Source organism: Entelurus aequoreus, linkage group LG13 (assembly GCF_033978785.1).
Source record: "Entelurus aequoreus isolate RoL-2023_Sb linkage group LG13, RoL_Eaeq_v1.1, whole genome shotgun sequence".
NCBI classification, from domain to species: domain Eukaryota; kingdom Metazoa; phylum Chordata; class Actinopteri; order Syngnathiformes; family Syngnathidae; genus Entelurus; species Entelurus aequoreus.
In genome coordinates, this window is record NC_084743.1 from 20888860 (window position 1) to 20915927 (window position 27068).

The window sequence follows — 27068 nt, forward strand, 5'->3', positions numbered from 1 at the left end:
TAAGCTATTATTTTTGCATAATTGGCAGCCCTATGTATAAGACTAGATCTCGTACATGAACACTCTTTTTATCTATATGCCAGAAAATGCAGTTACCTCTTCTGGCCACCAGGTGCCATCTTCCACAATTGTATTTTTTATTTTTTATCTTTTATGTCCAAAAATTGCTATCGTGCACAATTTTCACATTTATTTAAGTTATTTATGTTATTTATTCCAACCATAGTACTTTGTTTTTAATGCTTAAGTTGCTTTAATATGCACATTCAACTATGTGTACGACTAGATCTCATACATGAACACTATTTTTATCTACATGGCCAGAAAGTGCAGTTACCTTTTATGGCCACCAGGTGCCATCTTACACTTTTTTTTTTTTAAATCTTTTATGTCCATAAATTGCTATCTTGTACAATTTTCACATGTATTTAAGTTATTAATGTCGTTTATTCCAACCATAGTACTTTGTTTTTAATGCTTAAGTTGCTTTAATATGCACATTCAACTATGTGTAAGACTAGATCTCATACATGAACACTATTTTTATCTATATGGCCAGAAAGTGCAGTTACCTTTTATGGCCACCAGGTGCCATTTTCCACATTTTTTAAATTTTTTTTTATCTTTTATTTCCATAAATTGCTATCTTGTACAATTTTCACATTTATTTAAGTTATTAATGTCGTTTATTCCAACCATATTACTATGTCTTTAATGCTTAAGTTGCTTTAATATGCACATTCAACTATGTGTAAGACTAGATCTCATACATGAACACTATTTTTATCTATATGGCCAATAAGTGCAGTTACCTTTTATGGCCACCAGGTGCCATCTTCCATCATTTCTTTTGTATTTTTTATCTTTTAAGCCATAAATTGCTATCGTGCACAATTTTCACATTTATTTAAGTTATTTATGTTATTTATTCCAACCATAGTACTTTGTTTTTAATGCTTAAGTTGCTTTCATATGCACATTCAACTATATGTAGGACTAGATCTCATACATGAACACTATTTTTATCTATATGGCCAGAAAGTGCAGTTACCTCTTATGGCCACCAAGTGCCATCTTCCACAATTTGTTTTTATTTTTTTATCCTTTATGTCCATAAATTGCTATCGTGCCCAATTTTCACATTTATTTAAGTTATTTATGTTATTTATTCCAACCATATTACTTTGTTTTTAATGCTTAAGTTGCTTAAATATGCACATTACATTTCTACTTAAGGTCGATGAAACAGTCTATTTATCTACAATAATGTTTTGTTTCCATCCATTCATTTTCTACCGCTTGTCCCTTTTGGGGTCGCGGGGGGGGTGCTGGAGCCTATCTCAACTGCATTCGGGCGGAAGACGGGGTACACCCTGGACAAGTCGCCACCTCATCACAGGGTTTGGTTTGTGTTATTTTTTTTAATGAAACTTAGTTCAAAGATTTCAGTATAAGTGCTTTTTGAAAATGTAAAACTCATTTAAAAATGCTGCAATAATAATTATAACCGTGATCATTTTGGTCACAATAATATAATACAATATATTCATACACTGTGACATCCCTAACATTATTATTGTTATGATTATAATATTATTAGTGCCTCTCCTGGGAGTTAAGTCTTTAGCTTTAACCAAGGGTCTTTGAACGCACCACAGTTATGTGCAATGCGATGCAAAAGTGAAACAAGTGCATAACTTTCCTTTGCTACCCCAAATAGATGTATCACATTTTTACCTTTCTTTTATCACCTCATCCTTTTTTTTTTTTTTACAAAATGCTGGTGCTGTGTTTAAAGGTGAGCCAAGAATGATGACGTTATGATATCATTTTAGATGAACATTTATGTCTTTTTTGTTTTAAATGACCTATTTAAATGGCAGGAAAAAAAAAATCAGACTTTACAAAGCCCAGGGGACCCCGTTTGCTTGGGGCCCCGTTACAAAATCCCCACTTACCCCTCCACACCTCATCATGGCCATGACAACCACCTTAGTTTTGGGTTTTGGTTGATTGATTTGAATGAATGAATTAATTTTATGGAGGTTTTTTAGAGTGTCTCATAATCAGAACACAGCAAATACCATTACCTCAGTTTCTTTACCAGTTAGAATGCATTCAAAATAAAAGTATATGTGTTCTTGTCTTTTTTAGGGATTGTGAATGATGGTAACAATTCCCCCCAAAAAGTGCAGTTCCCCTTTAACACATTTAAAGTATTATGCCACAAAATCGTATAATAACAAGGTTTGTTTTTTTGCAAGAATTCGCAAGTTGTCCATTTTTTAAGTACAGATTTAGGCACCGATTTTCGGACTATAAGGCGCACCTAAAATCCTTTCATTTTCTCAAAACCAGACAGTGCGCCTTATAACCCGGTGCGCCTAATGTACGGAATCATTTTGGTTGTACTTACCGACCTCAAAGCTATTTTATTTGGTACATGGTGAAATGATAAGTGTGACCAGTAGATGGCAGTCACACATAAGACATATGTGTAGACTGCAAAATGACTCAAGTAAACAACACCAACATTTTATATGCCCATCCATCCATTTTCTACCGCTTGTCCCTTTTGGGGTCCCGGGGGGTCGCTGGAGCCTATCTCAGCTACAATCGGGCGGAAGGCGGGGTACACCCTGGACAAGTCGCCACCTCATCGCAGACATTTTATATGTTCCATTGAAAATATAGAACATTACACACGGTGCTCAAAAATCTATCTAAATGTTTTAGTATGACTTTGGTAAGCTACGAAGTCGCACCGCATGATGGCTTGTATATTGATATAGCTCGGTTGGTAGGGTGGCCGTGCCAGCAACTTGAGGGTTCCAGGTTCGATCCCAGCTTCTGCCATCCTAGTCACTTCCGTTGTGTCCTTGGGCAAGACGCTTTACCCACCTGCTCCCATTGCCACACACACTGGTTTAAATGTAACTAAGTTATTCGGTTTCACTATGTAAAGCGCTTTGAGTCACTAAAGAAAAGCGCTATATAAATATAATTCACTTCACTTCACACATTGTACTGTGCTTCTACATATGAGTATTATTATGGTGTGTGTATAAGGTAAGACATATTATCTGGCGTTTTGGTTCGCAATATTATGCAAAAAGCAACTTTTCATACCTTCTGGTACCTGCTGATCTGTATTTGGGATCTGTATAAGTCCTGAAAATGTGCTTGAATCCGCCTTTGTAGTCCGTGGCGACGCCATAGCCGATAAGCTTCTTCTTTTTCTCTATCTTCTTGTTATGTGACATTCATCCTCCATTGTTGCCATTTCTAATATAAAGTAGTGTAAAGTTCTTACTTATATCTGTCAGTAAACTCGCCATGAAAGCGCTAAAACATACCGGTGTAGTGAGTTTACATTATTCACCCAAGGAACTTTAGTTATTAGAGAGTTCTCATTTTCCAACAAATCTATCTGCGGTTTACAGTCCAGTGCGGCTTATATATGGAAACATTTGTTCTTTCTTTCTACACTTTAGTGGGTATGGCTTAGAGAGTTCTGGTCGGACGGTTTTTGTTTCCGGATGAGGAGATGCTGCTCCGTTATTGATTGAAGTAAAGTCTGAATGTCATTAAAACAGTTAGCTCCATCTTTTTTGACACTTCTTCCACTCCCGTCCTTGCACGCTACACCGCTACAACAAAGATGACGGGGAGAAAACGCTGCCAAAAAGGTGAGCCACGTAAATAAGATCGCCCACAAAACGGCGCATCCTGAAGCGACTGTCAGAAAGCAGCTTGAAGATGATCTGTAAAACATCATCTATGCAACATTTTGACCAAAGAACCACCATTACATGTTATGTAGACTAGTGTTTTTTCAACCACTGTGCCGTGGCACACTAGTGTGCCGTTAGATACAGTCTGGTGTGCCGTGGGAGATTATCTAATTTCACCTAATTTCTAAATATTTTTTGCAAACCAAAAATTATAGTCTGCAAATGATGTGTTGTTGTTGAGTGTCGGTGCTGTCTAGAGCTCGGCAGAGTAACTGTGTAATACTCTTCCATATCAGTAGGTGGCAGCCGGTAGCTAATTGCTTTGTAGATGTCGGAAACAGCGGGAGGCAGGGTGAAGGTAAAAAAGGTATCTAATGCTTAAACCAAAAATAAACAAAAGGTGAGTGCCCCCTAAGAAAAGGCATTGAAGCTTAGGGAAGGCTATGCAGAACAAAACTAAAACTGAACTGGCTACAAAATAAACAAAAATAGAATGCTGGACGACAGCAAAGACTTACTGTGGAGCAAAAGACGGCGTCCACAATGTCAACAATGTCCACACAAAGAAGGATCAAAACAACTGAAATATTCTTGATTGCTAAAACAAAGTAGATGCGGGAAATATCGCTTAAAGGCAGACATGAAACTGCTACAGGAAAATACCAAAAAAAGAGAAAAAGCCACCAAAATAGGAGCGCAAGACAAGAACTGAAACACTACACACAGGAAAACAGCAAAAAACTCCAAATAAGTCAGGGCGCGATGTGACAGGTGGTGAAAGTACACCTACTTTGAGACAAGAGCTATATTGATGCATGCTTGGTTATGGTTTAAAGTCATATCCAACAATTGCGACAACGACTTTTTACTGTCAACTGAGTTTCGTTTTTTAACGATTTCTGCTGGTGGTGTGCCTCCGCATTTATTCAACGCAAAAAATGTGCCTTGGCTCAAAAAAGGTTGAAAAACACTGATGTAGACCACAAGGAAGTGTTTTCCATTTAAAAAAAATTAAATAACAATATGACTCCTTTAATGCGCCCTATAATCCGGTGCGCCGTTTGTATGAAAAAAAAACCTGACTAGACCCGCTCATCGGCAGTGCGCCTTATTATCCGGTGTGTCCGGAAAATACGGCAGTATCGATTGAAATGTAAACGTTACCCATTCCTATTTGCGACTTTCTAAATATGTTTATTTACATTATGAATGAGAGGCCGCTAGACATGGAACACCACTCCCATAGTCACTTTTATCTTTTAAACTCATTTAATTCAATATAGCAATGCTGCCTAAGGCTAATGCTAGGTTCACACCAACGGCGCTTTGACGGCGCTTTAAAGCGGCATGCAAAGCGGCATGCAAAGCGGCATGCAAAGCGGCATGCAAAGCGGCGTTAAAGCGTAACAAAGCCTGATTAAAGCGTGAGGGTTCTAATGGATTGTGGGAAAGCTTGTAGTGAAGCGGGACATGCGGCAAGTTCGCAAAAAATTTTTAAACGGTTTAAAAAAATAATAAATGAATATAAAAAATAAAAGAAATGCCTTTTATTGTTGTCAACTAGCATAAGAAATGAAAGATATATATTTATTAAGATGACAAAGAAATAAAAGAAATGAAGATATAAAACATAATATAACGAAAAAAAAAGAGAAATTGAAAAAATAAATGAATATAAAAAATTAAAGAAATGCCTTTTATTGTTGTCAACTAGCGTAAGAAATGAAAGATAGATATTTATTAAGATGACAAAGAAATAAAAGAAATGAAGATATAAAACATAATATAACGGGGGAAAAAAAGAGAAATTGAAAAAATAAATGAATATAAAAAATAAAAGAAATGCCTTTTATTGTTGTCAACTAGCGTAAGAAATGAAATATATATATTTATTAAGATGACAAAGAAATAAAAGAAATGAAAATAAAACATAATATAACGGAAAAAAAAGAGAAATTGAAAAAAATAAATGAATATAAAAAATAAAAGAAATGCCTTTTATTGTTGTCAACTAGCATAAGAAATGAAAGATAGATATTTATTAAGATGACAAAGAAATAAAAGAAATGAAGATATAAAACATAATATAACGGGAAAAAAAGAGAAATTGAAAAAATATATTAATATAAAAAAATAAAAGAAATGCCTTTTATTGTTGTCAACTAGCATAAGAAATGAAAGATAGATATTTATTAAGATGACAAAGAAATAAAAGAAATTAAGATATAAAACATAATATAACGGAAAAAAAAGAGAAATTGAAAAAAATAAATGAATACAAAAAATAAAAGAAATGCCTTTTATTGTTGTCAACTAGCATAAGAAATGAAAGATAGATATTTATTAAGATGACAAAGAAATAAAAGAAATGAAGATATAAAACATAATATAACGGGAAAAAAAAGAGAAATTGAAAAAATAAATGAATATAAAAAATAAAAGAAATGCCTTTTATTGTTGTCAACTAGCGTAAGAAATGAAAGATATATATTTATTAAGATGACAAAGAAATAAAAGAAATGAAGATATAAAACATAATATAACGGAAAAAAAAGAGAAATTGAAAAAAATAAATGGATATAAAAAATAAAAGAAATGCCTTTTATTGTTGTCAACTAGCGTAAGAAATGAAAGATATATATTTATTAAGATGACAAAGAAATAAAAGAAATGAAGATATAAAACATAATATAACGAGAAAAAAAGAGAAATTGAAAAAATAAATGATATAAAAAATAAAAGAAATGCCTTTTATTGTTGTCAACTAGCATAAGAAATGAAAGATAGATATTTATTAAGATGACAAAGAAATAAAAGAAATGAAGATATAAAACATAATATAACAGGAAAAAAAGAGAAATTGAAAAAAATAAATGAATATAAAAAATAAAAGAAATGCCTTTTATTGTTGTCAACTAGCATAAGAAATGAAAGATAGATATTTATTAAGATGACAAAGAAATAAAAGAAATGAAGATATAAAACATAATATAACGGAAAAAAAAGAGAAATTGAAAAAAATAAATTAATATAAAAAATAAAAGAAATGCCTTTTATTGTTGTCAACTAGCATAAGAAATGAAAGATAGATATTTATTAAGATGACAAAGAAATAAAAGAAATGAAGATATAAAACATAATATAACGAAAAAAAAGAGAAATTGAAAAAATAAATGAATATAAAAAATAAAACAAATGCCTTTTATTGTTGTCAACTAGCATAAGAAATGAAAGATAGATATTTATTAAGATGACAAAGAAATAAAAGAAATGAAGATATAAAACATAATATAACGGAAAAAAAAGAGAAATTGAAAAAATAAATGAATGTAAAAAATAAAAGAAATGCCTTTTATTGTTGTCAACTAGCATAAGAAATGAAAGATAGATATTTATTAAGATGACAAATAAATAAAAGAAATGAAGATATAAAACATAATATAACGGAAAAAAAAGAGAAATTGAAAAAAATAAATGAATATAAAAAATAAAAGAAATGCCTTTTATTGTTGTCAACTAGCATAAGAAATGAAAGATAAATATTTATTAAGATGACAAAGAAATAAAAGAAATGAAGATATAAAACATAATATAACGAGAAAAAAAAGAGAAATTGAAAAAATAAATGAATATAAAAAATAAAAGAAATGCCTTTTATTGTTGTCAACTAGCATAAGAAATGAAAGATATATATTTATTAAGATGACAAAGAAATAAAAGAAATGAAGATATAAAACATAATATAACGAGAAAAAAAAGAGAAATTTAAAAAATAAATGAATATAAAAAATAAAAGAAATGCCTTTTATTGTTGTCAACTAGCGTAAGAAATGAAAGATAAATATTTATTAAGATGACAAAGAAATAAAAGAAATGAAGATATAAAACATAATATAACGGAAAAAAAAGAGAAATTGAAAAAAATAAATGAATATAAAAAATAAAAGAAATGCTTTTTATTGTTGTCAACTAGCATAAGAAATGAAAGATAAATATTTATTAAGATGACAAAGAAATAAAAGAAATGAAGATATAAAACATAATATAACGGAAAAAAAAGAGAAATTGAAAAAATAAATGAATATAAAAAATAAAAGAAATGCCTTTTATTGTTGTCAACTAGCATAAGAAATGAAAGATAGATATTTATTAAGATGACAAAGAAATAAAAGAAATGAAGATATAAAACATAATATAACGAGAAAAAAAAGAGAAATTGAAAAAATAAATGAATATAAAAAATAAAAGAAATGCCTTTTATTGTTGTCAACTAGCATAAGAAATGAAAGATAGATATTTATTAAGATGACAAAGAAATAAAAGAAATGAAGATATAAAACATAATATAACGGAAAAAAAAGAGAAATTGAAAAAATAAATGAATATAAAAAATAAAAGAAATGCCTTTTATTGTTGTCAACTAGCATAAGAAATGAAAGATAGATATTTATTAAGATGACAAAGAAATAAAAGAAATGAAGATATAAAACATAATATAACGGAAAAAAAAGAGAAATTGAAAAAATAAATGAATATAAAAAATGTGTGGAAAACCGTACACTGAGTTTTTCACATTTTTTTCTTATTTTTGTTGTAACAATGCACAACAGAGCTTGATAATCGTGTCAGAGCCTGATTTAAAGCGTCATGATCGCATCGAAGCATAATAAAGTTCAATAAAGCGTAATAAAACGTATCAAAGCGTGATTTAAAGCGTATCAAAGCGGGATCAAATCGTGAGGAACGGTGACAAAGCGGCAACTAATTCGTATCAGAGCGTATCAGAGCGTATCCGAGCGTATCAGAGCATAACATTACTTCGGAGATCGGGATATTCATGGAAAAATTGACAAAAATGACGGCGCTTTGCTCGCCGCTTTAAAGCGCGGCAAGCGCCGTTGGTGTGAACCAGGCATAAGCCTGGTTCACACCATAAGTGGCCTCGATACTGCAGGGAATGCTCTTATTGTTTGGTCTCATCCAGTGGCTTAAACTACTGTATTGATATTGTTTTGCTTGTCATTTAGGCCCGATACATCTACACTTTGCTTAAAAATATGGATCATACTAACTGTATTACACTTATATATATCTTTTTGGGGTGCCTCTGATAAGTCAATTGGAGACAGAGGATGCTAAGCTTGTGGTTGGTGCTGGCATGGTGAGTGCCCTGGCTACTGATCTTTCTTCTCAGATGTCGCTACTTAAGGCTCCATTACCTCTTAATTACCAGTGGGATGGAGGGACAGGATGCATTTAATGACGTGAGCAACCTACTCCAGGCCAAGGCATTTGAAGGCAGACACAGTGTAAAAGGTCTCTACGAGTCTAGTCTTATCTAAGTCTTGGCACCTAATTTTTTCTTATTCAAAGTACTTCGTCCGAAATTATCGCAATTATTGTTTTCTTTTCCCTATGGACGTCATTCATCGTTGTATTATCTGGTCTTCTGTCATGTCTAACTTGTGTGTTGTTCTTGGAATTTTGCCTATCGTTCACAATCACTGGGAGAGACAAGAAGACTTTATTTTTATTTTTATATTTTAATTGGCTCGTTCTAGGTGGCTAGCAATGCAGATAACGTGAGCAATCAATTCTACCTTTAAATCGATTTAAAGATGCATTCATAAACCGTCAACGATGCTTCATTTATGTTCTGTAACGTGTATAATAACCAAGCTGTAGCGACATTATTGTTGTAAGAGCGAACACTGAGGAACTCGGCATGCTTCGGCATTAGCCGTAGAAGCTAACTACGGCAAGAGATAAGCTAGCTTCTACGTCAACACGAAACGTGTTTGAGTTTGTATTGCACAACACTGCGATACGACACCAACACATGAACAATCATATTACAGTATCTGTAAAGTATTAGCCCACATTTCATGTTTTTTTTGTACATAGCTAGCCAGACAGCATATGCTATGCGGTAAAATTTAAGCAGCAGAGCTGCCAGTTTAGTTTTTTTTTACCGTAAAATCTTGTTTTAATTTTTTTTTTAATGTTTTAGTGTCTTACTGTACATGGAGAAAAAAAACAGTACTAACGTTGATTTTACGGTAAAAAACTCAGTCGGCGGAATTTAATCATAAAATCTATTGTCAATTTTACAGTCTACAATTTGATTTATAATTTTTTTTTAAATCATAACTCAAGCACATATTGAAGTATAGCATTTATCTTTATTTGAACAAAAAAATATTTTTGAAATAAATGATAATATAATATTTCAATTTTGATCATATTTGAATTTTAAAAGATACGCAATTGCATGCAGGACATGATTTTTAATGTGAAAAGGGAAAGAACCAATATATTTAGTAAGAAAAGATTAAGCATTTTATTAACGCATGTTATTTACAGGCTTTCGCGGGCCACATAAAATAATGTGGCGGGCCAGATTTGGCCCCCGGTCCTTGAGTTTGACATAAGTGCTGTAGAAGGATACAAAAAAAGCATTGCTAACTGCTAAGCTAGAGCTCTTGAATGTAAACAAAGTTGGGCGGGTCGATACAAATATCGACAGTAACTATACCTAGTATATGTGGCACTAAGTGATTTAATTTGACTAAAATAGTTGCCCCCCCATTAAAAACTCTTTAAGGTCAGAAAACTTGATTTAAATACTGTTTATAGACTAATGTTTTGTGATGTCAAGGTTTTCTATGTATTTCTATGCAGCATGCGATATTTAATTACACCAGCAGAGGGTGCTTGGTGCCGTTGGTATCAGTATCTGGTGCCGTAGAAGAAGTCTGCCAGTACGTGATATGAAAAGAAGCATATGCATCAAGCTCCAGTTGTAACGCAGTGTCAATTGTTTTGCAGGTAAGCTTGTTTGCATATAACACATACAAGCAGTAGTATAATTTATTCTGTACCTTTTAGAGTAAGCAATGTTAAGCTAATGTCTGTTTTGTGAATGTTATGAGTTAAATTCGAGTCACATTCAGGGTATTTTCTAAGATGGCGGACGTTGGTCCGAGGGTAACCACGGTGACGAAGCAAAATACAGTTAGCTTTAGTTTAAGAGTAAGTTCACAACATAACTCCTCAGAGATACTTGAAAATAAAATGTTAAATGCCATTTATGTTACAAGGACATGCTAAACGAACTTTTGAGTGTTGTATTGATCATAAGCACACCAGATAGGTGTGTCAAAGCTAAATTACAGTTAGTGTGTGCTAAGGCAGTAGATTTACAGTCGCACATAGGACAGTAGATTAGGTACAAGTAATGATAAGATGACAAATAAATACATATAATGAATACATATAAATACAATACATATATTATTAAACAGTGATTAAGAGCATGATTCTAAGGTAGATAGAAATAGTAAAAAGGGTTTTTGTGTATATATATGTATGTGTATGTGTATACATAAATATATTTTTGGAATATTTGTAAAATTGTTCAACTCCAGACATTGTATTTTGTAGAAGAAGTCTGCCAGTACGTGATATGAAAAGAAGCATATGCATCAAGCTCCAGTTGTAACGCAGTGTCAATTGTTTTGCAGCTTGATCCTGAAAAATAAATGTGTCGCACAACGAAAGAGTTGGCCCATCTTTCGAGCTGTGTAACATATAGTATCAGTGTATGGTCGATACAACAGTGTTTATATAAATATATCACAAAATAATTAGTTATTGTTAACAAACCACAAAATAAGTACCATGACACAGGAGGTCTTTAAAGGTACAAACCAAAGGATTTAAATCTGAATCAATAGTTATTATTAGTTTCATGTATTGTTTTATTTCCTGCCCATCGCTCTTGTTTTTGTTTCCACTTCCTGTTTTTCTCCATTTGTCACCACTTTAGTCTGATTGTCGGTTCCTTCACTCGCCCTTGATTGGCAATCAGGACACACCTGACCTGACAGGTCCCCTCGGGCTGTTTCTTAAGCCAACCCTCTCCTCTGGACCGGGCCGGATCATCGTGCCGTGCACCTTGATGCTGCATAGCTTTCCCGCTGGACTATTTTGGTTTTGTCACGAAAGTACATCTTTACCTGCACGTCGCCTGTCGCCTCTGCATCCTGGGTTGCACGAATCTCAATGTTAGCATGAACTGGAATCAACTTGTTTTTGTCATTACGACACACCACCCAGTTCGATTTGATCTGGTCACAAAGCCCCGAATAAGATAATACAGTAAATTAACCATTTTGACCAGTTTAAAATGCTGATAAAAACAAACCGGCCAATATTTATCCTGTTCATATCTGCACATAACATGAGATTAATGAACGCTCCATGTTAAAGGCCACATGTTTTTGAAACATTAATATTTCATATAACCAGAACGTGTTGAAATATTTAACAACTGCTGACGCGCATATGCAATGTTGTGTGAGAAAACCACAATTCTATCTGTCTAATAAAGCAGTGGTCCCCAACCTTTTTTGCACCACGGACCGGTTTAATGTAGGCATTACTTTCAGGGACCGGCTTTCCACTTGTGCCAGATAAATACAGCAAGAATAAGTGCATGAACAATACAACTCACTATAACGCTGAATTTGTGTTCCTTTGCAAGGAGATGCAGATGGAAATCAGCCTTTGGCTACAATCTGTCACTTTTCTATTTGATATGTTCATTAATGTGCATTGTATCATGTCACAAAGTTATAACAGACATAAGAAATGGCAACTTCCCAGAAGGAGTTGTATTGTACATCTATAAACAAGCTGATTGGTGTGTCTAGTGCACAGGTGTCAAACTCAAGGCCCGCGGGCCAGATCTGGACCTCCACCTCATTTTATATGGCCCGCAAAAGCCTGAAAATATGTTTCAATAAAATACCTTAAATTTTTTTTCTTTACTTTCTTATTTCCTTACTAAACACATTCTGTTTTTTTTGTAGTTTGACAGGGGGAAAAAATAGTGTCCAATATTGCAATAAATATTATATTATCTAACTTAAATACTTAAATATCTGCTTAATTTATGATTTTGAAGCAAGTTATCATCAAATAGTACACTATAAAAATGACCAATATATTTTACTGTAAAATTTGGGGAGTTGTTTTACAGCATATTACTGTAAGTTGGGAAAAAAAACGACCAATGTTTGTTTTTTTTACTGTAAAATTCTCTCGACTGAGCTGTCAGTTTTTTGTTGTTTTTTTTACTGTGAAATCCACGGTTGATGATTTTATGCTACCACATTTTAGTATGGTAAAAAACTGGCATCTGAGTTGCCAAAATAAAATTAAACAGCGGTACTGTATTTCTATTTAGAGTAATATGTTGTAAAAGTAATAATATTTTTTTTAAAACACCATATATTTTACAGTGCAATATTTTACTGGCAAATAAGCTCCCAGTTTTTTTCTGTAAAAAACAGTGGTAAAATCGGCAGATTTTTTTTTATTCTTTACTTAATTTTTTTTTTTACATTTTAATTCATAGGCAAATTCGTTAATTATTTAGTGTTACAAATGGCCCTCTAATGGCAGCCATGACTGCGGTGTGGCCCTCAATGAAAACAAGTTTGACACCCCTGGTCTAGTGGGACAGGCCAAAGTTAAGTTGGAGAAAATGCAGTCTTTTATAAAATATTTCATGGTTGGGGACCACTGTAATAAAGGATAAATGTTTCCAAAATGTTCAGTTTTAACTAAAAAAAAAATTATGTACTGTGTATGAGTTTCTTTAAACGATTACAAAATGTAAACACACAATTGCCAGCGTTATTGAGAGATACACACGTAACAACACAGTGGACAACAATGCACTAATTATATTTATGTTTTACATTAATTGTGTGAACGCTCCAAATAATTTACACATGGTTTTCTACACCAAAATGTATCTATTTATTATTCAACTTATTATTATTATTATTATTCTCCAGATTTTGGCGCACTCTACCTTGCACATTTTTCACCCAATTCAACCCGTTCCAACTTCAAACTGTTCAGCTTTCCCTTGACAAACTCCAAAAATTCCCACAATTCCCAGTTGAATTGGCCATTTTTCAAACTTCCACCATTTCCACAGTTATCAACCAATTCAAAACATTCCACCTTCAACACATTCCACCTACCAGAAAATTCAAACTTCCTTTTTCCCAAGTTCAAACAAATTCCAGGACTTTCCTGAATATGTGGTTTTCCAAAGCCCTATTTTCACCCTTTTTCCTGGCGACTACTCCATCCACATTTTTCAACCGTTCCCCCGTCAAATAATTCCTCTTAATCAGGACAAAAAACATTAAGTTGTTTTTTGAACTGGAAAAATTCCCGGTTTTCCCGAAATTCCAGGAAGTTTGTAATACTTTGAAAAATGTGAAAAATTTGACAAATTCCAACACCACACATTCACAACATTCACATTTTTTAGCAATTTCTAAAAAATTCCCACTTTTCATGAAATTTCCTAATGTCACAGTGGAGTTACTGAGTCTGTTTAGCTGATTGGAGAGCTAGTGTCTGCAGCAAATGGGTCCTTGATGATGACTTATGTTTTGTTTGATCAGCCGTTTTACTGCCGTGTCACAGGCACCGTTTGGAACATTTTCAAAATATTTCTGTGTAAATAACTCATTTTCCAACATATCTATCTGCGGCTTATATATGGAAACATGTTTATAATTTTTTCTACACTTTAGTGGGTGTGGCTTATAGTCTGGAAAATATGGCACATTGTCACTCAACATAGCATGCTTTATTAGTCATTTTGATTTATTTGAGTGATTTGTTTATTATCTATTGCCTGTTTCATGCTCATCCAGCTACACAGCTTCTTTATTTATTTTGTTTACCTTTTTAACTTATTTTTCTTTAGCGTAAGTAACATATAGTGACACTCTCTTAAAAGTGTGATTTCAAAGTTATTTGTATTTATGACAAGAAATAATAAAGGTCACTTTTCATTTAGGCTATATTGAGGCTAGAAAGTGTGTTTTATTCCATTATTCCATTAATCCAGTGTTTTTCAACCTTTTCTGATTCAAGGCACATTTTTGTCATTGAAAAAATCCCGAGGCACACCACCAGCAGAAAACATTAAAAAATGAAACTCAGCAGCCGATATTGACGGTAAAAAGTCGTTCTCGCAATTGTTGGATATGAATTCAAACCATAACCAAGCATGTATCAATATAGCTCTTGTCTCAAAGTAGGTGTACTGTCACCACCTGTCACATCACGCCCTGACTTATTTTGAGTTTTTTGGTGTTTTTCTGTGTGTAGTGTTTTAGTTCTTGTCTTGTACTCCTAAATTTGGTGTTGACTGTCATGGCATGTACTTTGTGGACGCCATCTGCTCATACGCTGTAAGTCTTTGCTGTCGTCCAGCATTCTGTTTTTGTTTACTTTGCAGCCAGTTCAGTTTTAGCTTCGTTTTGCATAGCCATCCCTAAGCTTCAATGCCTTTTCTTAGCGGCACTCGCCTTTTGTTTATTTTTGGCTTAAGCGTTAGATACCTTTTTACCTGCAAACCATCATCGTCGTTCCCGACATCTACAAAGCAATTAGCTACCCGGTGCCACCTACTGATATGCCGAGCTCGAGACAGTACAGACACTCAACAACGGCACATTTGCGGATTATAATTACTGGTTTGCAAAAAAATATTTTTAACCCAATTAGGTGAAATTACATAATCTCCCACCGCACACCAAACAATATGGTTGAAAAACACTGCATTAATCGTACAAATTAATGGATGGATTACTCGATTCCTAGTTCTTAATAAGGCCTCTTTATTATTCTTTGTTTTTCAAAAGACACACACACACACACACTAACATGACAGAGCAACCCATTTGAATCATTTCATCTTCATCACAGGGACAGATGGCTCGATTTCTAGCAAGTAAAACACTCATAAGTCTCAGCTTCTGTAGCTGTGGAGGGAAAATGTTATCTTGTTGTCAAAGATCTTCAACGTTTGAGCCTCAATTTGCATAATGGCGCGTTCATCCACTTTAGTGTACAGTCAGCATTTAAACAATGACAAAAGAAGACTAACAACTTTTGACAGTCAGAAAACTGAATACAGACAGTTTTTTTCCTGCTTCCACCGTTATATCCAGTGTTGAGTCTCTTATTTTAAAATTCCTAGTTTGCCGCCATATGTTTCACCTCTCCCACCTGTTCATGATTGGCAACCAATACACACCTGTTCCTGGTTACCAATCAAGATGTTTTATACGCTAGCCCGGTCTTCTGGTCCTGCCCACAAAAGGGGATGTTTTCCCCTTTTGTGCAATATTTTTAGGGTGTGAGTCTATGGGCACCTAACCAAAATCTCGATTCAAACCGATTCTCGCAATGTATTATTTGGTATATTAATTATAATAAAACAGGTTAGAAAAGTTCCTTGTCGTTGCATAGAGATGGCCTAAACATGTCTTTAAAAATGTATTGTTTTCCAAAAAAAAATAAATAAAAAAAAAAAAAAAAAAAAAAATATATATATATATATATATATATATATATATATATATATATATATATATATATATATATATATATATATTTATATATATATATATATATATATATATATATATATATATATATATATATATATATATATATATATATATAAATATATATATATATATATATATATATATATATATATATATATATATTTTTTTTTTTTTATTTTTTTTTTTTAATTATTATTCTTTTTTTAAAATAAAATATATATATTTTTTCTTTTTTTTCCTTCTTTATGTATATATATATTTATATATATATATATATATATATATATATATATATATATATATATATATATATATATATATATATATATATATATATATATATATATATTTATTTATTTTTTTTTTTCTTAATTTTTTTTTCTTTAAATATATAATATATATATACATTTTTGTTTTGTTTATTTTTTTTTTCTTTAAATAAATAATATACATATATATATATATATATATATATACATATATATATATATATATATATATATATATATATATATATATATATATATATATATATATATATATATATATATATATATATATATATATATATATATATATATATATATACATATATATATATATATATATTTTTTTTTTTTTTTAATTTATTTATTTATTTATTTTTTTTTAAATAGATTTTTAAAAATTGTGAATCAGTTTAGAATCGGGATGAATAAGAATTTCGATTCGTATGTAAATCGATTTTTTTTTTGGCCCCGGAGTGAGACAAGGTTGCATTTTCAAAAAAGTTCTAAAATTTCCTACTGTCTGTGAGGCCGTGAACGCACAGAGGCTGAGTTCCGAGGCGCAAGGAAGGCAAGTAAAAGAGACCGGAAGCCTGTGTGCTCAGTTCAGCTTTTCAAGTGTGCAACCCCTTGGGTAAGCTAACAATGAATACTTGCTAAAAGAGAAAAGTAAGGAGTTTACTTTCACATGGACAGATTGCTTTTCCTGTAAAATAAACAATAAAAAAGGTGAAAACTTTAAAAAAGTGTGTAAACTGTGTTATGTTTCATTTTTTTCCTTTAGTGGAAAACAAAATGTCTCGTTTGGTACTATAAGTTGCAGTTGTGTTAATAAAATACATTTCACTTTGCCTGCCGTCTCTGCATCCTTGGGTCACGACCAACACAGACCATAACAAGATGTTATGCACATGATATGTGGTCGATTTAAGGTTTCAAATTAGAGTAATATAATGTAGAAGTAGTATGTATTGCATAGTGACACTTGTTTATTTGAATTAAAACTTAGCATTACAAATATTATATTAATCTGGGATTTGTATTTTATTTTTATTTATTTATTTATTACACGGACGGCACACCTGAATGAACATTAAACAAATGAGTCAGTGTTAGCTGTAGAGCTCATTTTTAACTGTAGTCCTTAGCCAAGGTATAAAATGCCAAAATTTAATAGTAATAAAATAAAATATGGCATACTTATTGTCAGAATAATTGTATCTAAGTTATCACCAAACTTTGTGTTTTAATGAGTTCCCGGCGAGCAGACAAAAGCTGTCTTTGATCTTACCAAGCAAAAGGCTTATAAAACTCCACCGTGTACGATGGGAGGAGACAGGAGGGGTTCGGTTTCTTTTATGTATTGTAATCCACAGGAAGATTTTGTCTTGACCCGAGATCTACAAAGCGAAGGGGAAGCAGGACCTGACCTCCTTCAAGGCACCGTTTCTTTCAACTGTGTCTTTGAACTGTTTTAATCAAAAGTGATGGCTGTTTACGACCCCCGTCCCTTAGAAACAGCTGTTGCCATGTAATCAGGGAAAGTCCAAATAAAAGAGGAAGCGTACAACCTTACGTCAGGGCGTGGTGAGACTGTACAAAGAGTACAGTCCAGACGTCTCTCCTCAATTGAGCCAAATTGAATTCTGTCTCTGTTTAATTCCTTGCTTCCTGTCTTGTTTAATAGATGTCATCAGTGTTTGAACCTGACATCTTCTAGCAATAAAATGAACATAAAATACAGATAAAAAAAGATAGCATAGTGAATATTCCTACAGTATGTAGGCATGCACCGCTCAAAAACAATCAGTAAAAAATATGCAGTGGTTCTTAGGGTATGTTGCATCTTTTCCAATGATCCCAAGTAAGATGAAAATAAATCTTCTTACCTGATGCAGGTTGATCAGAACGTCTATCTCAGGGACATGACCACCTGTAGCCATTGGGTTTGGCCCTCAGCCAGGGGGCGTGATTGGCTTTGACAAGGCTCTGGGGCCCGGATGAAGACGGCTCCTGATGCAGGGGGGGAGGGGCGGTGGTGGGTCGAGCGTGGCCCACGAAGCAGAATGGAAGTGTGGCCGAGACGAGTGGGCTCAGGTGGAGAGGCGAACTGGGAACCAGAGGGATGACGGAGGTCAGCCCTTTTCTTTCACGGCGGGAGATCCGGGGATGCTTTTGGGATGCATAACCTATAAATTGGTGAAAAAAAGAGAACATCCAGCATTTATTAGCTTTCATAGAGAAAATCTCCAAATCAGGATGAATGCTTGCTAAAGTAAAATGTAAAATAACTTAGTACAAACCTACTGTAAAAGTATTTGTGACCACTAGAGCTGGGCAATATGGTTAAAAAGTGTTTTATTTTGGTCGATATCGATATTTATTGATATTTTTTATGACCTACCAAAGGGGGAAAATATGTTAATTTCAAATGTAACCTTTCAGTGATTATAACCTTCAGCTATCAAGGCAGAAAAGAAAGGAAATGTCAACACAACCATGGAAACACTCAATGTTAACAAAATTCTAAAATTACATTTAACTCCTAACAATAAGCTGATGGTGCAAAAATAAGTATATAATATGTAAGAAATGCTTAATAAAGTAGTGCAAAATGTGAAACATTGAGAAACTTAGGAACTATTTTCTGCAGGTTTAGTGCCTGTAAGTCACAGCTGTGCTCTAAAGGGTGAGCACGGCTAAGGTGGTGTGGTATTACCAGTAGAGATGTCCGATAATATCGGACTGCCTGATATTATCGGCCGATAAATGCTTTAAAATGTAATATCGGAAATGATCGGTATCAGTTTAAAAAAGTAAAATTTATGACTTTTTAAAACGCTGCTGTACAGAGTGGTACACGGACGTAGGGAGAAGTACAGAGCAGTTGCGTCTCCCAGTCATACTTGCCAAACCTCCCGATTTTCCCGGGAGACTCCTGAATTTCAGTGCCCCTCCCAAAAAATCTCCCGGGGCAACCATTCTCCCGAATTTCTCCCGATTTCCACCCAGACAGCAATATTGGGGGCGTACTGCCTTTGCGTGCCGGCCCAATCACATAATATCTACGGCTTTTCACACACACACAAGTGAACGCAATTCATACTTAGTCAACAGCCATACAGGTCACACTGAGGGACGTATAAACAACTTTAACACTGTTACAAATATGCGCCACACTGTGAACCCACACCAAACAAGAATGACAAATACATTTCGGGAGAACATCCGCACCGTAACACAACATAAACACAACAGAACAAATACCCAGAACCCCTTGCAGCACTAACTCTTCCGGGACGCTACAATATACACCCCCCGCTATTATTTTTCAAGGACTTGAATAAATAAAACTGGCTAGCCATTGTGAAGAATGCATATATATATATATATATATATATATATATATATATATATATATATATATATATATATATATATATATATATATATATATATATATATTTAAGAGTTAATTATTTTTTATTTATAGTCATATTTGAAATAGCTAGTGTTTTTTCATTTGTACTCTTTCTATTTTTTATTCTTATGTCCGAAAGTACACTGTGTGTGTTACTTTGAAGCTTTGGGATGTAGGACTCGGAGTACTCCCTTATATCTTATCTTCAGTAGAACAATGAAGCCGTGTTCCTTCCCTGAAAGGTGGGGGCTTTCTTTCTGTGTAAGAAGGAGGCTCTTCCGTATGAGTGTTCGAACAACTTGGGAAGCCGGTATGAATGTATTGGTCTAGGGTGTTCTCCTGAAATTTCAGTAAAACTTGATGATATTCCTATTCTGTCCTGGTGATCCTTCTTACTCAGCTTATATGTCATCCAAAAGAACTTGGGATCGACCAGTAACTTAGATTCCCTTGGAGGAAGAACTGGTCGTGACGCAACACCATCAATGACTGCGTAGGGTTGTCAGTATATATATGAGTCACTAGAGAAAAAAAAGCGCTATATAAAAAAATATAATTCACTTCACATGTATAAAATTTGGGAAGCCACACAAACTATATGACTCAGCGGTCCAGATTTGGACCCGCAGAACCCGTATTGGGCACCCCTGGTTTGTAAAGTGGACCATCAGCATTATTTTTCGTTCTTTAACTGTCAGATCGCGGTTGATGTCGCTTTCGCCATATTTTACTGAGTTCCATTTCTGAGTGACGGACTTATTGTCATTATCACATTTTCCTATTATCACATTTTCATCACAGCTACCTTTTCTCTGGCAGCATCACACAAAACTGAAGGTGATCCTTTGCATGCTTACTGAGCTGAAGTCTTGCATAACATCTTGCGTGACGGTGGTTCGACTCTCGAAAGCGGAGGGGGGGTGCAACATTTTTGACTTGGGCTAAAAACATTTAAAAATACATGTACGTGTTATATTAACATGATGGAAATATAATTATTATAATAGATGTACAGTATGTGGAGGTCTTGCTCCTCCGGGTTCCCTGGACCGCCAATGACGGACATGACAGCCGTGTTCATCTTTGTGAACAATGATTTATTTTTCAATACGTTGTGTTTTTCAGCCATGTTAAAGTCTCTCGCTCGTTCTCCACCATCAACCACCACCTCTCCTACCCGACTGCTGCCTTCAACAGAGTGACAGTTGATCAGACAAACACTCACGGCTGTGTCATCTACGCACCTGTCACTAATCTCGAAGCCGATCCTGACACCCCCCGCTTCGCTGCAGGTCCGCAGGCCATGCCCCCCCACAATGTATAGTTAATATAATTGGATATTAAGAGTATTAGAAAGTTTGACCCCTACCCTGTTTACTTCCGTGATGACCTTCTTAAAGTGTTGTAATCAGTCAGAGATATCAAGTGGCTAAAATGCCCAAAACATGGATAAGTGAGGAGTGCTGCATTTTTCCCATCATGCACTCGCTTGGATTTAAATGGATGTAATTTTGAAAAATGTTATTGGGTTTGGACGTTTTTCATAATATCCACAATGTTGGGTGAGCAGGTTGTGTTATGTGTGACCGTGTTTTCATCTTTATGTTAGTTGCTTCTTCTTTTTTTTTGCACCATGACTAGGGAAGGTTGTTTGGATTGTGTCATATAAGTAAACGCTGTTCTAGGTGTTCAAAGTACTATCAAAGGGTTATTGATCTGATGCATTCACGTTATCCACGAAGTAACAGTATCATTATTTGGAAACTGCCTGGTATTTAACATTAATTTGATTTAATTTATTTATTATTTTATTTTATTTTATTTTATTTTATTTTATTTTATTTTATTTTATTTTATTTTATTTTTATTTTATTTTATTTTATTATTTTATTTAATTATTTTATTTTATTTATTATTTTATTAATTTATTCCGTGACGACCGTCTTAAAGTGTTGTAATCAGTCAGAGATATCAAGTGGCTAAAATGCCCAAAACATGGATAAGTTTGGGGGCGGCATGGCGTAGTGGGTAGAGCGGCCTTGCCAGAAACCTGAGGGTTGCAGGTTCGCTCCCCGCCTCTTACCATCCAAAAATCACTGCCGTTGTGTCCTTGGGCAGGACACTTCACCCTTGCCCCCGGTGCCGCCCACACCGGAGAATGAATGATGAATGAATGAGTTGTAAAAATGAATGATGGGTTCTCACTTCTCTGTGAAGCGCTTTGAGTGTCTAGAAAAGCGCTATATAAATCTAATCCATTATTATTATTATTATTATAAGTGAGGAGTGCTGCATTTTTCCCATCATGCACTCTCTTGGATTTAAATGGATGTAATTTTGAAAAATGTTTTTGGGTTTGGACGTTTTTCATAATATCCACAATGTTCGGTGAGCAGGTTGTGTTATGTGTGACCGTGTGTTCACCTTTATGTTAGTTGCTTCTTTTTTTTTTGTACCATGACTAGGAAAGGTTGTTTGGATTGTGTCATATAAGTAAACACTGTTCTGAGTGTTCAAAAAACTATCAAAGGGTTATTGATCTGATGCATTCACATTATCCACAAAATAACAGTATCATTATTTAGAAACTGCCTGGTATTTAAGATTAATTTGATTTAATTTATTTATTATTTTATTATTTTATTTTATTTTATTTTATTTTATTTTATTTTATTTATTATTTTATTAATTTATTCCGTGACGACCGTCTTAAAGTGTTGTAATCAGTCAGAGATATCAAGTGGCTAAAATCCCCCAAACATGGATAAGTGAGGAGTGCTGCATTTTTCCCATCATGCACTCTCTTGGATTTAAATGGATGTAATTTTGAAAAATGTTATTGGGTTTGGACGTTTTTCATAATATCCACAATGTTGGGTGAGCAGGTTGTGTTATGTGTGACCGTGTGTTCACCTTTATGTTAGTTGCTTCTTTTTTTTTTTTGCACCATGACTAGGGAAGGTTGTTTGGATTGTGTCATATAAGTAAACGCTGTTCTAGGCGTTCAAAGTACTATCAAAGGGTTATTGATCTGATGCATTCATGTTGTCCACGAAATAACATTATCATTATTTGGAAACTGCCTGGTATTTAACATTAATTTGATATAATTTATTTATTATTTTATTATTTTATTTTATTTTATTTTATTTTATTTCATTTTATTTTATTTTATTATTTTATTTTATTTTATTTTATTTTATTTTATTTTATTTTATTTATTATTTTATTAATTTATTCCGTGACGACCGTCTTAAAGTGGTGAAATCAGTCAGAGATATCAAGTGGCTAAAATCCCCCAAACATGGATAAGTGAGGAGTGCTGCATTTTTCCCATCATGCACTCTCTTGGATTTAAATGGATGTAATTTTGAAAAATGTTATTGGGTTTGGACGTTTTTCATAATATCCACAATGTTGGGTGAGCAGGTTGTGTTATGTGTGACCGTGTGTTCACCTTTATGTTAGTTGCTTTTTTTTTTTTTTTTTTTGCACCATGACTAGGGAAGGTTGTTTGGATCGTGTCATATAATGAAACGCTGTTCTGGGTGTTCAAGGTACTAACAAAAGGTTATTGATCTGATGCATTCACGTTATCCACAAAATAACAGTATCATTATTTAGAAACTGCCTGGTATTTAAGATTAATTTGATTTAATTTATTTATTATTTTATTATTTTATTTTATTGTATTTTACTATATTTTATTTATTATTTTATTAATTTATTCTGTGACGACCGTCTTATAGTGTTGTAATCAGTCAGAGATATCAAGTAGCTAAAATGCCCAAAACATGGATAAGTGAGGAGTGCTGCATTTTTCCCATCATGCACTCTCTTGGATTTAAATGGATGTAATTTTGCAAAATGTTATTGGGTTTGGACGTTTTTCATAATATCCACAATGTTGGGTGAGCAGGTTGTGTTATGTGTGACCGTGTTTTCACCTTTATGTTAGTTGCTTCTTCTTTTTTTTTGCACCATGACTAGGGAAGGTTGTTTGGATTGTGTCATATAAGTAAACGCTGTTCTAGGTGTTCAAAGTACTATCAAAGGGTTATTGATCTGATGCATTCACGTTGTCCACAAAATAACAGTATCATTATGTAGAGACTGCCTGGTAGTTAAGATTAATTTGATTTAATGTATTTATTATTTTATTATTTTATTTTATTTTATTTTATTTTATTTTATTTTATTTTATTTTATTTTATTTTATTTTATTTTATTTATTATTTTATTAATTTATTCCGTGACGACCGTCTTAAAGTGGTGTAATCAGTCAGAGATATCAAGTGGCTAAAATGCCCCAACATGGATAAGTGAGGAGTGCTGCATTTTTCCCATCATGCACTCTCTTGGATTTAAATGGATGTAATTTTGAAAAATGTTATTGGGTTTGGACGTTTTTCATAATATCCACAATGTTGGGTGAGCAGGTTGTGTTATGTGTGACCGTGTGTTCACCTTTATGTTAGTTGCTTCTTCTTTTTTTTTGCACCATGACTAGGGAAGGTTGTTTGGATTGTGTCATATAAGTAAACGCTGTTCTGAGTGTTCAAAGTACTATCAAGGGGTTATTGATCTGATGCATTCACGTCATCCACTAAATAACAGTATCATTATTTAGAAACTGCCTGGTATTTAAGATTAATTTAATTTATTTATTATTTTATTTTATTTTATTTTATTTTATTTTATTTTATTTTATTTTATTTATTATTTTATTAATTTATTCCGTGACGACCGTCTTAAAGTGGTGTAATCAGTCAGAGATATCAAGTGGCTAAAATCCCCCAAACATGGATAAGTGAGGAGTGCTGCATTTTTCCCATCATGCACTCTCTTGGATTTAAATGGATGTAATTTTGAAAAATGTTATTGGGTTTGGACGTTTTTCATAATATCCACAATGTTGGGTGAGCAGGTTGTGTTATGTGTGACCGTGTGTTCACCTTTATGTTAGTTGCTTCTTTTTTTTTTTTGCACCATGACTAGGGAAGGTTGTTTGGATTGTGTCATATAACTAAACGCTGTTCTGGGTGGTCAAAGTACTATCAAAGGGTACTGATACATCCACGTTATCCACAAAATAATAGTATCATTATTTAGAAACTGCCTGGTATTTAAATTTAATTTAATTCAATTGTTATTGTTGATACAAGAGCACAGGAGCTCTGTGCTCTTGTATCATCCTTTTGTGTTTTCTGATGTTTCCCTCTTGTTTTCATGTGGGGTTGTTTTTTTTGCCTTTTGTGCGACAAGGGGTAGAACGTTCGTGACTTCTGCGGTACTTTATTTGTGAACTTCTGGATCTGCCTCCCGGGAGCCTTTTGGCCTGCGGAGACCAGCTGCTGGGTCTCTGCCACACCAGAGTCCGTTTGGAGGGACTGGAGGAGATGCGGATGAAGAGTCAGGGTTGCGGAGCTGGCGCTGAGCGGCGCCGGGACGGACAAGCTTCGCAGTGTCTTGGCTGAATGAGCAGGTATCGGACACCTCGGTCTCCTTAGACGCATCCTCACTCATCCATGCGGACTGGACACTGGCCGAGAGTTAGTGGGCGGCCGAGGGTGGAGTCGGCTCCTCTCTTGGTTGCTTTGTTGGGTCTGCTCCTGTCTCTGGCCATGCTCCCCTCAACCCCAGAATACGATGGCGTGGAACAACGCAGAGGCCACCACAGTGTATATGTTTTTGTTGTTGTTGTTGTTTTACTTTTGTAGCTGTTTTTAGAAGTGGCCGGTTGCGTCAGCTCTGCTCTTTTAATGTCTTTAATGTCCTTTGTGTTCTTCGATGTTTCCCTCTTACACACATGTTTATGTGTGTTATGGCTTTGAGGTTTTTTCCCCCAATGGCCTCAATCTGGACTCCCTATCCAGGGGCCCAGGTTTAGACTGATTTTTTTTTTCTCACCTCCACCCCAGCGTTTACCTGTTTCTCACCTTTTTTGTAAGGGCCCGTCAGCGATCCTGTTCTGTCTCCCTGTAATGTTTGTCTGATCTTGAATGGGATTGTGCTGAAAATCTTAATTTCCCCTCAGGGATTATTAAAGTATTTCTGATTCTGATTCTGATTCTGAAAGTACTCCGAAAGTACTCCGAGTAGGACGCATTCTGGGACCTTCCATTAGAGATGTTCCACCATAATTACAATTAGAGATGTCCGATAATGGCTTTTTTGCCGATATCCGATATTCCGATATTGTCCAACTCTTAATTACCGATTCCGATATCAACCGATATATACAGTCGTGGAATTACCACATTATTATGCCTAATTTTGTTGTGATGCCCCGCTGGATGCATTAAACAATGTAACAAGGTTTTCCAAAATAAATCAACTCAAGTTATGGAAAAAAATGCCAACATGGCACTGCCATATTTATTATTGAAGTCACAAAGTGCATTATTTTTTTTAACATGCCTCAAAACAGCAGCTTGGAATTTGGGACATGCTCTCCCTGAGCGAGCATGAAGAGGTTGAGGTGGGGGGTAGGGAGTAGCGGGGGGTGTATATTGTAGCGTCCCGGAAGAGTTAGTGCTGCAAGGGGTTCTGGGTATTAGTCCTGTTGTGTTTATGTTGTGTTACGGTGCGGATGTTCTCCCGAAATGTGTTTGTCATTCTTAGTTTGGTGTGGGTTCACAGTGTGGCGCATATTTGTAACAGTGTTAAAGTTGTTTATACGGCCGCCCTCAGTGTGACCTGTATGGCTGTTGACTAAGTATGCTTTGCATTCACTTGTGTGTGTGAAAAGCCTTAGGTATTATGTGAATGGGCCGGCACGCAAAGGCAGTGCCTTTAAGGTTTACTGGCACTCTGTACTTCTCCCTACGTCCGTGTACACAGCGGCATTTAGAAAGTCATACATTTTACTTTTTGAAACCGATACCGATAATTTCCGATATTACATTTTAAAGCATTTATCGGCCGATAATAACGGACTGCCGATATTATCGGACATTTCTAATTACAATTCTTATTCCTCTCTAAGGCTAACTTCGACAGGGCAAACTATTTTGTTATGGTGACATAACGCATGAGAATACAAGGGACAGAAAAAGCTACTGTGCATCCCAGGGGACCCACTCTGTTTGGAGCTGCCGTGCACAAAAAAAGGCTTTACATCTGTCTCAAAATGTATCCAGTTTATGCTTTTGCTCCCAATGAGACATTTATGGCCAAATGGCTGCACAAATAA

The 27068-nt window shown here is 34.3% G+C and overlaps 1 protein-coding gene across 1 annotated transcript in view; it reads right to left on the reverse strand.

The window, feature by feature from the left end:
* The window catches only part of slc4a3 (solute carrier family 4 member 3), a 119752-nt gene that overhangs the window by 87083 nt on the left and 5601 nt on the right, over positions 1-27068 (reverse strand). Inside the window, exon 2 of the mRNA XM_062067564.1 lies at positions 18342-18641. Within this exon, the coding sequence (XP_061923548.1) occupies positions 18342-18395 (54 nt within the window). The 5' untranslated portion in view covers positions 18396-18641. The remainder of the gene's footprint in view (positions 1-18341; positions 18642-27068) is intronic.